The 17267-nt window shown below is 50.6% G+C and overlaps 1 protein-coding gene across 1 annotated transcript in view; it reads left to right on the top strand.

Annotated features, from left to right (window-relative positions):
* The first annotated feature begins 860 nt into the window (after positions 1-860).
* Positions 861-17267, top strand: part of gal3st4 (galactose-3-O-sulfotransferase 4) — an 81876-nt gene continuing 65469 nt past the window's right edge. Inside the window, exon 1 of the mRNA XM_078206257.1 lies at positions 861-898. Coding sequence (XP_078062383.1) covers positions 894-898 — 5 coding nt within the window. The 5' untranslated portion in view covers positions 861-893. The remainder of the gene's footprint in view (positions 899-17267) is intronic.

Genomic DNA, 17267 nt, shown 5'->3' with positions numbered 1-17267 from the left:
GTAGGGGGGGAGAGGGAGGGGGGGAGAGGGAGGGGGGGAGAGAGGGAGGGGGGGAGAGAGGGGGGAGTGGGGGAGAGAGGGAGGGGGGGAGAGAGTGAGGGGGGGAGAGAGGGAGGGGGGGAGAGAGGGAGGGGGGGAGAGAGGGAGGGGGGAGAGAGGGAGGGGGGAGAGAAGGAGGGGGGGAGAGAGGGAGGGGGGGAGAGAGGGAGGGGGGGAGAGAGGGAGGGGGGGAGAGAGGGAGGGGGGGAGAGAGGGAGGGGGGAGAGAGGGAGGGGGGGAGAGAGGGAGGGGGGGAGAGAGGGAGGGGGGGAGAGAGGGAGGGGGGGAGAGAGGGAGGGGGGAGAGAGGAGGGGAGAGAGGGGGGGAGAGAGGGAGGGGGGGAGAGAGGGAGGGGGGAGAAAGGGAGGGGGAGAGAGGGAGGGGGGGAGAGAGGGAGGGGGGGAGAGAGGGAGGGGGGAGGGGGGGAGAGAGTGAGGGAGGGGGGAAGAGAGAGAGGGAGGGGGGAGAGGGAGGGGTAAAGCGTGAGGGGGGAGGTATGTGTGTGAGAGAGAGGGAGGGGAGAGAGATAGAGCGGTGTGTGTGAGAGAGAGAGAGAGAGGGGATTGTGCTTTTCAGGGGCTGAGGGAGGAGAGACAAGAGCAGAGAGGGGAGGGGAGAAGAGGGAGGAGAGAGAGATTGTGCAGAGGAGCAGAGAGATTCTTGGGAATCTCTTGAAGATCAAGGCAGATCTGTGTGTGAGTGAGTGTGTGTGTGTGTCGGAATATAATTTAATGCCATTCTCTGTGGCATCCCAGCCTTTATAAAGAGAGCCTGTGAACACACAGAGCGAGTATCTGACAGGGAGCAGGCTCACAGAAAGGCAGAGTGGATTGTGGAGGAGGATTCAGCTGGTAATGAGGTGGGTGCCGCAAACTCTTTTGGTTTTTATCTGTTTGTGTGGCTAATTTAAAGCTGTGTGCAGTGGGGAAGCACAGAGACTGTAGACCCTCCTGCTGTGTTCAGTGGGTGGGCGTCAATTGGAACAAAAATGTTGGTGGATTCTCTGCAGAACCACGTCTATTTTTAAACCAGTTGCAAGCACTTTCTTTGCAAAGCTTTTCTCTCTGTGTCTCGGAACAGAAAATTAAACAATGCTTCTTGTTTCCAAGTTTTAAAGAATGTTTTTTTGCGGGGAGGAGGTCGGTGCATTTTTGTCTCGTTGTTGGTCGGGGGGAGAAGTGGGTTGGGAATCCAGTCAAACTTTTTATTTGCCCCTCTGTTCCCCAATGTTTGGGGAATTTGGGGATGAAATGGGTTACGGGTGAGCCAAGAAGTCAGGAACGGTGAGGAAAAATCAGCTGTCACTGACCCACTGACATTACAGTGAGGCTGATTGGACCATTCTTACAAAGGGATAGCAGGGGGTGTGATGGGTCAAATGCACCCCCTTCCCCTTGAACCGTCCGGTTACATAATCAACATAGAGAAAGAGGGAGAGGTGTACGTGGACAAGGGAAGAGTGGGGTGGAACCGTGAACTGAAGAGGGAACGGGGTTTGAGGGAGATCTAGCTGAGAGGGACGGTGATGGAGAAGAGGGAGAGGGTGGAGGGATGAACTGACGGGGAGAGTGAGAGAGAGGGGCGGGGAGAAAGGTTGGAGGGAGACACACACAACGAGAGAGAAAAGGATCAAGTCAGCAGTGATTTCGGAGGCTGGGGCGGTATGGTGGCACAGTGGTTAGTACTGCTGCCCCATAGCGCCAGGGACCAGGACTCGATTCCCGGCTTGAGACACTGTCTGTGCGGAGTCTGCACTTTCTCCCACCAGGATCTGTGGGTTTCCTCCGGGTGTTCCAGTTTCCTCCCGCAGTCCAAAGATGTGCAGATTAGGTGGATTGACCATGACAAATTGCCCCTTCGTGTCCAAAGAACTGCAGGTTAGATGGATTGGCCATGCTAAATTGTCCCTTAGTGTCCAAAAATGTGCAGGTTAGATGGATTGGCCATGATAAATTGTCCCTTAGTGTCCAAAGATGTGCAGTTAGGTGGATCGGCCATGCTAAATTGTCCCTTGGTGTCCAAAGATGTGCAGGTTAGGTGGATTGGCCATGCTAAACTGTCCCTTAGTGTCTAAAGATGTGCAGGTTAGGTGGATTGGCCATGCTAAATTGTCCCTTGGTGTCCAAAGATGTGCAGGTTAGGTGGATTGGCCATGCTAAACTGTCCCTTAGTGTCTAAAGATGTGCAGGTTAGGTGGATTGGCCATGCTAAATTGTCCCTTGGTGTCCAAAGATGTGCAGGTTAGGTGGATTGGCCATGCTAAACTGCCCCTTAGTGTCCAAAGATGCACTGGTTAGGTGGATTGGCCATGCTAAATTGTCCCTTAGTGTCCAAAGATGCGCTGGTTAGGTGGATTGGCCATGCTAAATTGTCCCTTGGTGTCCAAAGATGTGCAGGTTAGGTGGATTGGCCATGCTAAATTGTCCCTTGGTGTCCAAAGATGCGCTGGTTAGGTGGATTGGCCATGCTAAATTGTCCCTTGGTGTCCAAAGATGTGCAGGTTAGGTGGATTGGCCATGCTAAATTGTCCCTTGGTGTCCAAAGATGCGCTGGTTAGGTGGATTGGCCATGCTAAATTGTCCCTTGGTGTCCAAAGATGTGCAAGTTAGGTGGATTGGTCATGATAAATTGCCTCTTAGTGTCAGGGGGACTAGCTAGGATAAATGCAGAGCGTTATGAGGATAGGGTTGGGTGGGATTGTGGTCAGTGCAGGCACGATGGGCCAAATGACCTCCTTCTGCACTGTAGGGATTCAATGATTCTATGGGGTCAGAGAGAGAGAGAGATAGGATGGAGAGAGAGAAAGTAGCGAGAGAGAAAAGGATCAATTTAGCAGTGATAAAGGAGGTTAGGACAGAGAGAGAAAGGATGGAGGAAGAGAGAGAGAGACAATGAGAGAGAAAAGGATTGAATCTGGAGTGATAAAGGAGGTTAGGCACAGAGAGAGAGAGAGAGAAGGGATGGGGAGGTCGCGAGAGAGAGAGAAAAGGATGGTGTGAACAGTGATGAGGAAGAGTGGCACGGAGAAAGAGAGAGAGTGAGTGTTGAAAGAGAAACGTAGCGATTTACAGCACTTCCAGAGAGGCTCGGAAAATCATAGAATCAAAGCAAAATTCCCTTTGTAACTGTGTCCTGGGAATGTTGGCCTCCCTGGTATCCATCGACAACCGGCCACTAAATAATGAATGAGAGGCTGATTAAAATTTAACAACTTCAAGATTGAGCTCCGAGTATTTGCTCCATTTTTGTGTGTGTGTGTGCATGTTGTGAAAGTGCCCCCAATGTTCTCTGGAACTTGGCTGCAAATCTTGGCGGAAAGAATAGACACTTTATTTATCAGAGCAACCGAGGGAAACTGTGCCAAATGTTGAGGGAACCTGCAGAAATTAAATGAGGTGCGTTATTCAGGGTGAAGGGACCTGTTAAAGTAAAAACAAGCCATACCTCAGATAGGATGGAGAGCTTACACCAATAGGACAAGAACGACTAAGCTCCACGCTCCAGAAAAGTGCAGAGGGGTGACTTGATCGAGGGCTTAGAAATGATGGAAGGGCGGCACGGTGGCACAGTGGTTAGCACTGCTGCCTCACAGCGCCAGGGACCCGGGTTCGATTCCCGGCCTCGGGTCACTGTCTGTGTGGAGTTTGCACGTTCTCCCCGTGTCTGCGTGGGTTTCCTCCGGGTGCTCCGGTTTCCTCCCACACTCCAAAGATGTGCAGGTTAGGCGGATTGGCCGTGCTAAATTGCCCCTTAGTGTCCAAATATGTGCGGGTTAGGTGGATTGGCCATGGGAAATGCGCAGGGTTGTGGGGGTAGGGCAGAAGGGCCTGGGTAAGATGCTCTTTCAGGGGTGTGGTGTGGGGGGAATGAGGGGGTCATCAACTTAACAGAGTCACCAATAAACCCACCGGGAATTCAGGAGAAACGTCTTTACCCAGAGAGTGGGGAGAATGTGGGACTCGCTCCCACGGGGTGTGGGGAGAATGTGGGACTCGTTCACCACGGGATGTGGGGAGAATGTGGGACTCGATCCCGCGGGGAGTGGGGAGAGTGTGGGATGCGCTCCCATGGGGGTAGTGGGGAGAATGTGAAACTCACTCCCATGGGGAACGGGGAGAATTTGGGACTCGCTCCCATGGGGAGTGGGGAGAATGTGGAACTCGCTCCCACGGGGGGGTGGGGAGAATGTGGGACTCACTGCCGTGGGGAGAATGTGGGACTCGCTCCCACGGGGAGTGGGGAGAATGTGGGACTCACTCCCACAGGGAGTGGGGAGAATGTGGAACTCGCTCCCACAGGGGGGGTAGGGAGAATGTGAAACTCACTCCCATGGGGAATGGGGAGAATGTGGGACTCGATCCCATGGGGAGAGGGGAGAATGTGGGATTCATTCCCACAGGGAGTGGGGAGAATGTGGAACTCGCTCCCATGGGGAGTGGGGAGAATGTGGGACTCGCTCCCACGGGGAGTGTGGAGAATGTGGGACTCGCTCCCACGGGGAGTGGGGAGAATGTGGGACTAATTCCCACATTGGATTGGCGATGCTAAATTGCACCTAAGATGTGTAGGTTAGGGGAATGCTAAATTTCCCCTTACTGTCAGGGGAATTAACAAGGTGAATACGTGGGGTTACGGAGTTAGTGCCTGGTGGGATAGTTGTCGGTGCAGGGTTGATGGGCCGAATGATCTTCTTTTGCACTGTACGAATTCTATGATAACAATCCATAAAAATAGCATATTACTGATTACCAACCTGTGCTATATGGAATTTTATGACCTTAAAGGTGCCATGTATGTTTTAGATATTATTGTTGACTTGGTCCCTTTGTATTCTATCGAGGTTTTTGTGTGAGGTCTTATCATTATTAAGCTAGCAGCACATTCAATAATTTTCCCAAAGTGCTTCACAGCGTGAAGAGTGGCCAAAAGCTGCCACCCAATTCACGTGAGGGGATATCAGGGACAGGCAATCAAAGAGGTCGGTCTTAAGGAACGTCTTATTGGAGGAGAGTGAGAGAGAGAAAGAGAGAGAGAGAGAGAGACAGAGAGGTTTAGGGAGGGAATTCCAGAGTTTAAGGTCCCGAGGCAGCTGAAGGCGCAACAGCCAATGTTGGAACGATGGGAATCGGGCAATGCTCAAGAGGATGGAATTAAAGTTTATTTATTAGTGTCACAAGTAGGCTTACATAAACACTGCAGTGAAGTTACTGTGAAGATCCCCTAGTCGCCACACTCCGGCGCCTGTTCGGGTAACACTGAGGGCGAATTTAGCACGGCCAATGTACCCTAACTAGCACGTCCTTGGACACTAAGGGGCAATTTAGCATGGCCAATCCACCTAACCCGCACATCTTTGGACACTAGGGCACAATTTAGCATGGCCAATCTACCTAACCTGCACATCTTTGGACACTAAGGGGCAATTTAGCATGGCCAATCCACCTAAACTGCGCATCTTTGGACACTAGGGGACAATTTAGCATGGCCAATCCACCTAACCTGCACATCTTTGGACACTAAGGGGCAATTTCCATGGCCAATCCACTTAACGCTGCAATGAAGTTACTGTGAAATTCTCCTCGTCGCCACACTCCGGCGCCTGTTCGGGTAACACTGAGGGAGAATTTAGCACGGCCAATCCACCCTAACCAGCACATCTTTCGGACTGTCGGAGGAAACTGGAGCACTTGGAGGAAACCCACACAAACACGGGGGAGAACGTGCAGGCTCCACACAGCCAGTGGCCCATAGCCGGGAATCGAATCTGGGTCCCTGGCGCAGTGAGGCAGCGGTGCTAACCACTATGCCGCAATGCCACCCTGGAGGGAGTTGGAGGAGTGCAGAGATCTTGGGGGTGGGGGCCGGGGAGAGGAAGGGGGGAGCTGGAGAAGGTCACAGGAATGTGTGAGGCAAGAAATGGTTTGAAAGCCAGGTTGAGATTTTTAAAAATGGTCACCATGCCATTTAAGGGCGGCACAGTGGCACAGTGGTTAGCATTGCTGCTTCACAGAATCAGGGACCTGGGTTCGATTCCCGGCTTGGGTCACTGTCTGTGCAGAGTCTGCACGTTCTCCCCGTGTCCGCGTGGGATTCCTCCGGGTGCTCCGGTTTCCCCTCTCAGTTCAAAAGACGTGCTGGTTAGGTGAATTGACCATGCTATATTCTCCCTCAGTGTTACCCAAACAGATGTCGGAGTGTGGTGACTAGGGGATTTTCACAGTAACTTCATTACAGTGTTAATGTAAGCCGATTTGTGACACTAATAAATAAACTTTAACTGTACGTTTTGGGTTAAACTTAGCCAGGAAGCTTGAAAAACAAATAATGTTCACTGTTGCTCTTTAGTGGCTACGAGATCTAAAACGGTCTCCCGACTCAGTAGGTTGTGTGGAGCGGAACCAAAGAATATTATTTGGCCTCTGTAATCAGGCTAGATGATTGTCCACTCTTAATTGCAAGGCACAGACTACACAAAGAGAACCAAGACATTTCCCTGACGGAGGAGGCAATGGCCTAGTAGTATTATTGCTGGACTATTAATCCAGAAACTGCAGCTAATGTTCTGGGGGACCCGGGTTCAAATCCCGCCATGGCAGATGGTGGAATTTGAATTCAATGAAAAAATATCTGGAATTAGGAATTTACTGATGACCCATTGTTGGAAAAACCCACTGATGTCCTTTAGGGAAGGGAATCATAGAATCCCTACAGTGCAGAAGGAGGCCATTCGGCGCATCGAGTCTGCAGCGACCACAATCCCACCCAGGCCCTATCCCCACAACCCCATGCATTTACCCTAGCTAGTCCCCCTAACACAAACGGACAATTTAGCATGGCCAATCCATCCAACCTACACATCTTTCGACACTAAGGGGTAATTTAACATGTCCAATCCATCTAACCTACACATCTTTCGACACAAACGGACAATTTAGCATGGCCAATCCACCTAACCCGCACATCTTTGGACTGTGGGAGGAAACCGGAGCACCCGGAGGAAACCCACACAGACACGGGGGGAGAACGTGCAGACTCCACACAGACAGTGACCCAAGCCGGGAATTGAACCTGGGTCCCTGGCGCTGTGAGGCAGCGATGCCACCCTCTGTGCCACCAGCCGTCCTTATCTGGTCTGGCTACACGTGACTCCAGAGCCACAGCCAATGTGGTTGACTCTCAACTGCCATCCAAGGGCAACTAGGGATGGGAAATAAATGCTGGCCCAGCCAGCGACACCCATGTCCCACAAATGAATTTATTTTTTAAATGCCCGTTTAGTCAGGACCCAGGGAGGCAGCCGTGCCTCGGTGGGTGGCATGGGGCAGCACAGTGGCACAGTCATTAGCACTGTTGCCTCACAGCACCAGGGACCCGGCTTCGATTCCCGGCTCGGGTCACTGTCTGTGCGGAGTCTGCACATTCTCCCCGTGTCTGCGGGGGTTTCCCCCGGGTGCTCCGGTTTCCTCCCACAGTCTGAAAGACGTGCTGGTTAGGGTACATTGGCCGTGCTAAATTCTCCCTCAGTATTACCCAAACAGGCGCCGGAGTGTGGCGACTGGGGGATTTTCACAGTAACTTCATTGCAGTGTTAATGTAAGCCTTACTTGTGACTAATAAGTAAACTTTATGTTGGCCTCCCAATCTGAAAAACCATCTGTTCAAGGCCTGCCTGAGCAACCCGAACGTGTAATCCAGGCTGGCGCTCCCTCAACGCCGCTGTCTCTTGGGAAGCGGGGGTTAGGGGGACGATCGCTCTTTTGAAAGTAAGTAATTGGACTGGATCTGTGTTCCTCTGAGTTTCGAAGAGTGAGGGGTGGCCTTATTCAAACTCATAAGATCCTGAGGAGGGAGCTTGACAGGGTAAATGGTGAGATGTTTTTTCACGTGGGAAGGCCTTGAATGAAGGGAGACAGCGACAAGACATCAGTTAAAATTGAGGCACGTAGAAATTTCTTCTTCCAGAGGGTGGTGAATCTCTGGAATTCTCTGCCCCAAAGAGTAGTGGAGGTTGTATCATTAGAAGTATTTGAAGTGGAGGTGGATAATTATTTATCGATCGAGGAATATTAGGGCTACAGGCTGGCACAGAGAAGGAATCGAGGCCAGGATAGACCAACCACGATGGCATTGAATGGTGGGGCAGGCTTGAAGGGTCGAATGGCCACTCCCGCTTCTAATTCTTGCGTTCCGCATTCAACATTTGGCCAACACCACTCAAGCGGGGCTTGTGGGATCTTGCTGTGTGTTTCCCATATTACGATAGTGTCTACACCTCCAAGGTCTGCTCACAAGAACATAAGAACTAGGAGCAGGAGTAGGCCATCTGGCCCCTCGAGCCTGCTCCGCCATTCAATGAGATCATGGCTGATCTTTTCGTGGACTCAGCTCCACTTACCCGCCCGCTCACCATAACCCTTAATTCCTTTACTGTTCAAAAATGTATCCATCCTTGCCTTAAAAACATTCAATGAGGTAGCCTCACTGGGCAGGGAATTCCACAGATTCACAGCCCTTTGTGTGAAGAAGTTCCTCCTCAACTCAATCCTAAATCTGCTTCCCCTTATTTTGAGGCCATGCCCCCTAGTTCTAGTTTCACCCGCCAGTGGAAACAACTTCCCTGCTTCTATCTTATCTATTCCCTTCATAATCTTATATGTTTCTATACGATCTTCCCTCATTCTTCTGAATCCCAATAAAACTCCAGGGCTCAATAGGAATATAAAGCATTTGCCCTGCGGATCAGCAAGTTAGATATCATTTCTTGTCAGATTAAAGGAATGATCATTTACAGTTCAAGGAAGGAAATATGTCACCCATTGCCCTTGAAATCAGAGGGGCTATTTCAGGGTCAACCACATTGGCTGTGGATCTAGAGTTACATGTAGGCCTGACCGGATAAGGATGGCAGATTTTCTTCCCTAAAGGGGACATTTTCTTTTTAATTCATTGGATGTGGGCATTGTTGCCCATTCCTCATTACCCCTTGAACTGAGTGTCTCGCTCGGCCATTTCAGGGGGGCAATTAGGAGTCGACCACATTGGTCGTGGGATTGGAGTCACACGTAGTCCAGAACGGGTAAGGACGGCAGATTTCCTTCCCTAAAGAGGAGTTGTAGGGCATTGTTGACAGGGCCAGCATTTCCTCCCCCCACCCCCCCCCTCCCCCCCCCCCCCCCCCCCCGCACAGGACATGGGAATTGTAAGCACGGCCTTCCCCTTGGGGTTGTGGAGATAGGGCCTGGGTGGGAATGTGGTCGGTGCAGACTCGATGGGCCGAATGGCCTCTTTCTGCACTGTAGGATTCTATGATTCCCTTCCCTAAAGGACATTAGTGAACCACGTGGGTTTCTCTGACAATCGACAATGGTCATCAGTAGATTCTTAATTCCCCTCTCTAATTGCCCTTGCACTGAACATTTCAGAGGAGCAGTTAAGAGTCGGCCATTTTGCTTTGGCTCTGCAGACACATGTAGGCCAGCCCGAAAGGACATTAGTGAACCAGGTGGGTCTTTAAGACAATCGACAATGGTCATGAGACGAGCTTTATATTCCAGATTTTATCCAGCCTTCAGCTGAGAACATCAGAATAAGAATTTGTACGTCAATTCTGTTACTAGCAGGTGCCCAAATCTGCCGCTAACCGTAACGGACACCAACTCCAGTCAATGTTTTTCATTTTCCTCGCAGTAAGCAACTTCAATTATCTTGTTTTCAGTACATTGTTTGGGGGAAATCTAGCGAAGCTTCCAAAACAGCCCTTGAAAACATAGGACAGTCAAGGTGAGGTGAGTAGCACCGAGGGTGGCACGGTGGCCCAGTGGTTAGCACTGCTGCCTCACAGCGCCAAGGACCCGGGTTCGATTCCGGCCTTGGGTGACTGACTGCATAAAGTTTGCACGTTAGAATCATAGCATCGCTACAGTGCAGATGCAGGCCATTCGGACCATCAGGTTTGCACTGAGTCTCCACATCCCACCCATGCCCTACCCTGCATCTTGACGTATTTACCCCACTAATCCCCCTAATCCGCACATCTTTGAACACTAAGGGACATTTTAGACAGGCCAATCCACCTAACCGACACATCTTTGGACACTAAGTGGCAATTTAGCATGGCCAATCAACTTAACCTACACATCTTTGGACACTAAGGAGCAATTTAGCATGGCCAATCAACTTAACCTACACATCTTTGGACACTAAGGGGCAATTTAGCATGGCCAATCCACTTAACCTACACTTCTTTGGACATTAAGGGGCAATTTAGCATGGCCAATCCACTTAACCTACACTTCTTTGGACATTAAGGGGCAATTTAGCATGGCCAATCCACCTAACCTGCCCATCTTTGGACACTAAGGGGCAATTTAGCACGGCCAATCCACCTAACCCGCACATCTTTGGACACTAAGGGGCAATTTAGCATGGCCAATCCACCTAACCTGCACATCTTTGGACACTAAGGGGCAATTTAGCATGGTCAATCCCCCTAACCTGCACATCTTTGGACACTAAGGGGCAATTTAGCATGGCCAATCCACCTAACCTGCATATCTTTGGACACAAGGGGCAATTTAGCATGGCGAATCCACCTAACCTGCATATCTTTGGACACAAGGGGCAATTTAGCATGGCCATTCCACCTAACCTGCATATCTTTGGACACAAGGGGCAATTTAGCATGGCCAATCCACCTAACTACACATCTTTGGACTGTGGGAGGAAACCAGAGCACCCGGAGGGAACTCACGCAGATACGGCGGGGGGGGCGGGGGGGTGGGGAGGTGCAAACTCCAGACAGACAGAGGCCGGAATCGAACCCGGGTCCTTGGCGCCGTGAGGCAGCGGTGCCAACCACTGTGCCGCCGTGCACGCCAAGGTAGGTGGAGCGATTAAACAAGCGGAATTGGAGGGGAGGTGTGGATCGGAGGGGTGAAAGGTTAACCTCTGCTTCTCCCTCCACGGACACTGCCAGACCTGTTGCGTACTTCCAGCATTTTCTGTTTTGATTCCGTCCAGATCGCCAGCTTCCCTGGATTTCTTTTTGTTCTCTGGAGTTGTTGAAAGCCCTACAATATTTTTTTTGGCAGAGAGAATGTTGCAATTCAAAACATCTGTGGAATTTTTACTCTTGAGAAAAGCCAAGCTCCAGTTAAATTTGGTTTGAGGTTTGGGGGGAGGGGCGTGAGGGGAGGGGGAGGGGCGTGAGGGGAGGGAGGTGAGGGGAGGGGGAGAGGGGTGAGGGGAGGGGGAGGGAGGTGAGGGGAGGGGGAGGGAGGTGAGGGGAGGGGGGGTTCGGGAGGATGAGTTTGTTTTCCTTCCACCCAAGGGACCAAAGCCATTGTGCAGGAAACAGCTGGTTCTCATTCACTGATGTGAAATCAGCAGGAACACCGAACAATAGCAGAGGTCCAATCGCCCGTGGCTCCTGGGAACAAACTTATTCCTTTACCAACGAACCGAATCCAGCAACGATCGTTAGCAGGCATCTGACCAGTGCTCAAAACTGACGTCCCGAGATAGGAGGCCACGCGTTTTGGCTGAAAGGGTAGGGAGAGGCTGTACAGACTGAGTAGCCTGGTTCCAGGAGGACGGTCTGGCGGCACGCACAGTGCCAAGGACACGGTTTCGATTCCTGGCCTCAGATCACTGTCTGTGCAGAGTCTACACGTTCTCCCTCCGTGTCTGTGTGGGTTTCCTCCGGGTGCTCCAGTTTCCTCCAACTGTCCGAAAGACATGCAGATTAGATGAATTGGCCATGCTAAATTGCCCCTCAGTGTCCAAAGATGTGCAGGTTAGGTGGATTGGCCATGCTAAATTGCCCCTCAGTGTCCAAAGATGTGCAGGTTAGGTGGATTGGCCATGCTAAATTGCCCCTCAGTGTCCAAAGATGTGCAGTTGAGTGGATTGGCCATGCTAAATTGCCCCTTAGTGTCTAAAGATGTGTAGGGTAGGTGAATTGGCCATGCGAAATTGCCCCTTAGTGTCCAAAGATGTATGGGTTAGGTGGATGGGCCATGCTAACTTGTCCCTTAGTGTCCAAGGATGCGTAGGTTAAGAGGATTGGCCGTGCTAAATTGCCCCTTAGTGTCCAAAGATGTGCAGGTTCGGTGGATTGGCCATGTTAAATTGTCCCTTAGTGACCAAAGATGTGCAGGTTAGGTGGATTGGCCATGCTAAATTGCCCCTTAGTGTCCAAAGATGTGCAGGTTAGATGGATTGGCCATGCTGAATTGTCCCTTGGTGTCCAAAGATGTGTAGGGTAGGTGAATTGGCATATAAAATTGCTCCTTAGTGACCAAAGACGTGCAGGTTAGGTAGATTGGCCATGCTAAATTTGCCCCTTCATGTCCAAAGATGCATAGGTTTGGTGGATTGGCCAGTCACCCGAGGCTGGAATTGAACCTGTGTCCCTGGCGTTGTGAGGCAGCCATGCTAACCACTGTGCCACCGTGCCGGCCTCAATTTTGGGATGGGGGAGGGGTGGTCACAGAGAGAGGTATTTGGGGCAGGGATACATGCACTCAAGAGCCACCCTGTGGAGGGGCAACCCGCTCTCCCCTCCACCCACTTGCCCACCACAATGGCGGACGGCCTGGCCCATTTTTGTACTTCTTCATCAATTATTTTAAGAAGTGGCTTCCATATGGAAGCAGCCTCTCAGCTACCTCCCTGGGGGTGAAGTCCAGTGTGACTCTGAGAGGGAAAGGTCTCCAATCGGACCCCCACCACCCTCAATTTGAGTGGAAACCTTGCCAAAATGGCGCTCACCCACCCAACTATTTTTGAGCCGAAACATTGTGAGATTTCAAGAGGGAATTAGATATAGCTCTTGGGGCGAAAGGGATCGAGGGATATGGGGTGGGTGCCTGGAACCCGTTGCCGGGGGGAGGTAGTGGAAACGGATACGATAGTGACTTTTAAGGGGCGTCTTGACAAATACATGAATAGGAGGGGAATAGAGGGATACGGTCCCCGGAAGGGTAGGGGGTTTTAGTTCAGTCGGGCAGCATGGTCGGTGCAGGCTTGGAGGGCCGAAGGGCCTGTTCCTGTGCTGTAATTTTCTTTGTTCTTTGCTGCGGGGGGCGGGGAGGGGTGGGGGGGGGCGTGGTGGGCTGGGAGGGAAGGGGGGGATCAGGATATTGAATTTGATGACCAGCCATGATCAAAGTGAATGGGGGAGCAGTCTCGAAGGGCCGAATGGCCTCCTCCTGCTTCTAGTTTCCATAGGAATTAGGAGCAGAAGTAGGCACATTCAATCAGATCCTGGCTGACCTCTCCCTGGTGTCAAGTCCTCCTCCCCACCTGTTCCCCCAGATCCCTCTTTCCATTTTGTTTGAATGTAAATATGTCCGTCTCCCTCTCGAAACCATTCAACGATTCGGACGCCAGCGAGTTCCACAAATTCACCACCCTCTGCAAGAAGTAGTGCCTCCTCGAGGCCGGCACTGTGGTTGGCACTGCTGCCTCACAGCGCCAACGGATGCCGGGTTCGATTCCAGGCTTGGGTCACTGTCTGTGCGGAGTCTGCACATCCTCCCCCCTCCCCGTGTCTGCGTGGGTTTCCTCCGGGTGCTCCGGTTTCCTCCCGCAGTCCGGAAGATGCGCTGGTTAGGGTGCATTGACAGGCGCCGGACTGTGGCGACTGGGGGAATCTCACAGTAACTTCCTCGATATTTCTCCCAGGGGCAGAGACCTGAAAACAGTTGTGACTCCTGTTTCCTGGGACGGGGAGGGGCGCGGGGCAGGGCGGTTCAGACCAACGGCTGTGGGACTGGAAATCCAACTTTAATTTTAAAAGGAGCACCCCCTTCAACGAATCGGATGAAACATTCCGCCCCCTCCGCCCCCCCCTTTGTTTAAACTTCAGAAGTTGCCATCGAACACCATGAACATAACTTCTTGTATTCCTGTATTCACTCAGCCCCCTCTCCCACTGTCTGACTCACATTTCCGACTCTGGTGCCAATGATACTAACACCAGTGAAGCTTCTTCATCTGGTATATATCCTGAGGACATACAAGCCTGGAGCCTCGCCAGCTGGTTGCAAACATTTGCAGATCCCTCGAACAGTGTTTGCAAAGTTCCCCTCCAGATGCTTCTGATTTGATTCATTATTGTCACATGTATTGAGATAAACTCCAAATATTGTTTCTTGCGCGTTATACAGACAAAGCATACCATTTATAGAGTACATAGGGGAGAAGGATTAGATATGATTCATTATTGTCACATGTATTGGGATACAGTGAAAAGTATTGTTTCTTGCGCACTATACAGACAAAGCATACCGTTCATAGAGTACACAGGGGAGAAGGATTTGATTTATTATTGTCACATGTATTGGGATACAGTGAAAAGTATTGTTTCTTGCGCGCTATACAGACAAAGCATACCGTTCATAGAGTACACAGGGGAGAAGGATTTGATTTATTATTGTCACATGTATTGGGATACAGTGAAAAGTATTGTTTCTTGCACGTTATACAGACAAAGCATACCGTTCATAGAGTACATAGGGGAGAAGGATTAGATTTATTATTGTCACATGTACTGGGATACAGTGAAAAGTATTGTTTCTTGCGCGCTATACAGACAAAGCATACCGTTCATAGAGTACATGGGGAGAAGGATTTGATTTATTATTGTCACATGTATTGGGATACAGTGAAAAGTATTGTTTCTTGCGCACTATACAGACAAAGCATACCGTTCATAGAGTACAGAGGGGAGAAGGAAAGGAGAGAGTGCAGAATGTAGTGTTACAGTCATAGCTAGGGTGTAGAGAAAGATCAGCAAAATGTGAGAGCGCACTGTGCAGTTATCACAACATCAAGTCAAAATTATCCTCCCATGGTCTGCGGGACTTGCTGGGCAAGGCCAGCATTTGATGCCTATCCCTAATTGCCCCTCGAATTGAGTGTCTCGTTTGGCCGTTTCAGAGGGGAAGTTAAGAGTCAGCCACATTGGCTGTGATTCTGGAGTCACATGTAGAACACAGAACATAGAAAAAATACAGCACAAACAGGCCCTTCGGCCCACAAGTTGCGCCGGTCATGTCCCTACCTACCTAGGCTTATATATATAGGCTTACCTATAACCCTCAATCCTATTAAGTCCCACGTACTCATCCAGAAGTCTCTTAAAAGACCCTGTCGAGTTTGCCTCCACCACCACTGATGGCAGCCGATTCCACTCACCCACCACCCTCTGAGTGAAAAACTTACCCCTGACACCTCCTCTGTACCTACTCCCCAGCACCTTAAACCTGTGTCCTCTCGTAGCAGCCATTTCAGCCCTGGGAAAAAGCCTCCGAGAATCCACCCAATCTATACCTCTCAACATCTTGTACACCTCTATCAGGTCACCTCTCATCCTTCGTCTCTCCAAGGAGAAAAGACCGAGCTCCCTCAGCCTGTCCTCATAAGGCATGCCAACCAATCCAGGCAACATCCTTGTAAATCTTCTCTGCACCCTTTCAATCTTTTCCACATCCTTCCTGTAATGAGGCAACCAGAACCGAGCACAGTACTCCAAGTGGGGTCTGACGAGGGTCTTATAAAGCTGCATCATTATCTCTCGACTCCTAAACTCGATCCCTCGATTGATGAAGGCCAGCACACCATACGCCTTCTTAACCACCTCCTCTACTTGCGAGGCCGATTTAAGAGTCCTATGGACCTGGACCCCACAGTCCTTCTGATCCTCTACACTGCTAAGAGTCTTACCCTTGATATTATACTCCTTCATTCCATTTGACCTGCCAAAATGGACCACTACACATTTATCCGGGTTGAAGTCCATCTGCCACTTCTCCGCCCAGTCTTGCATCCTATCTATGTCACGCTGCAGCTTCTGACATCCCTCCAACCTATCCACAACACCACCAACCTTCGTGTCGTCGGCAAACTTACCAACCCATCCCTCCACTTCCTCATCCAGGTCATTTATGAAAATGACAAACAGCAAGGGTCCCAGAACAGATCCCTGGGGCACTCCATTGGTGACCGACCTCCATTCAGAAAAAGACTCGTCTACAACCACTCTTTGCCTTCTGCAGGCAAGCCAGTTCTGAATCCACAAGGCAACAGCCTCTTGGATCCCATGCCCTCTCACTTTCTCGAGAAGTCTTGCATGGGGGACCTTATCGAACGCCTTGCTGAAGTCCATGTAAACCACATGGAAAATTGGGCGGAAAAAATGGCAGATGGAATTTAATCCAGATCAATGCGAAGTGATGCATTTTGGAAGAACTAATGTAGGGGGGAGTTATACAATAAATGGCAGAGCCATCAAGAGTATAGAAACACAGAGGGACCTAGGTGTGCAAGTCCACAAAACCTTGAAGGTGGCAGCACAGGTGAAGAAGGCATATGGTATGCTTGCCTTCATCGGACGGGGTATAGAGTATAAAAGCTGGAGTCTGATGTTGCAGCTGTATAGAACGCTGGTTAGGCCACATTTGGAGTACTGCGTCCAGTTCTGGTCGCCGCACTACCAGAAGGACGTGGAGGCATTAGAGAGAGTGCAGAGAAGGTTTACCAGGATGTTGCCTGGTATGGAGGGTCTTAGCTATGAGGAGAGATTGGGTAAACTGGGCTTGTTCTCCCTGGAAAGACGGAGAATGAGGGGAGATCTAATAGAGGTGTACAAAATTATGAAGGGTATAGATAGGGTGAACAGTGGGAAGCTTTTTCCCAGGTCGGAAGTGACGATCACGAGGGGTCACGGGCTCAAGGTGAGAGGGGCGAGGTATAACTCAGATATCAGAGGGACGTTTTTTATACAGAGGGTGGTGGGGGCCTGGAATGCGCTGCCAAGTAGGGTGGTGGAGGCAGACACGCTGGCATCGTTTAAGACTTACCTGGATAGTCACATGAGCAGTCTGGGAATGGAGGGATACAAACGAATGGTCTAGTTGGACCAATGAGCGGCACAGGCTTGGAGGGCCGAAGGGCCTGTTTCCTGTGCTGTACTGTTCTTTGTTCATTTGTTCTTTACCGCTTTTCCTTTGTCAATGTGTTTAGTTACATTTTCAAAGAACTCCACCAGGCTCGTAAGGCACGATTTGCCTTTGACAAAGTCGTGCTGACTACTTTTGAGCATACTGAACTTCTCTAAATGTTCCTAAATCCTGTCCCTCAGGATCTTCTCCATCAACTTACCAACCACTGAGGTTAGACTCACCGGTCGGTAATTTCCTGGGCTATCCCTATTCCCTTTCTTG

This window comes from Mustelus asterias, unplaced genomic scaffold, assembly GCF_964213995.1.
Source record: "Mustelus asterias unplaced genomic scaffold, sMusAst1.hap1.1 HAP1_SCAFFOLD_1389, whole genome shotgun sequence".
NCBI classification, from domain to species: domain Eukaryota; kingdom Metazoa; phylum Chordata; class Chondrichthyes; order Carcharhiniformes; family Triakidae; genus Mustelus; species Mustelus asterias.
The sequence above is the reverse complement of the archived record's forward strand: the minus strand, read 5'-3'. Positions and strand labels throughout refer to the sequence as shown.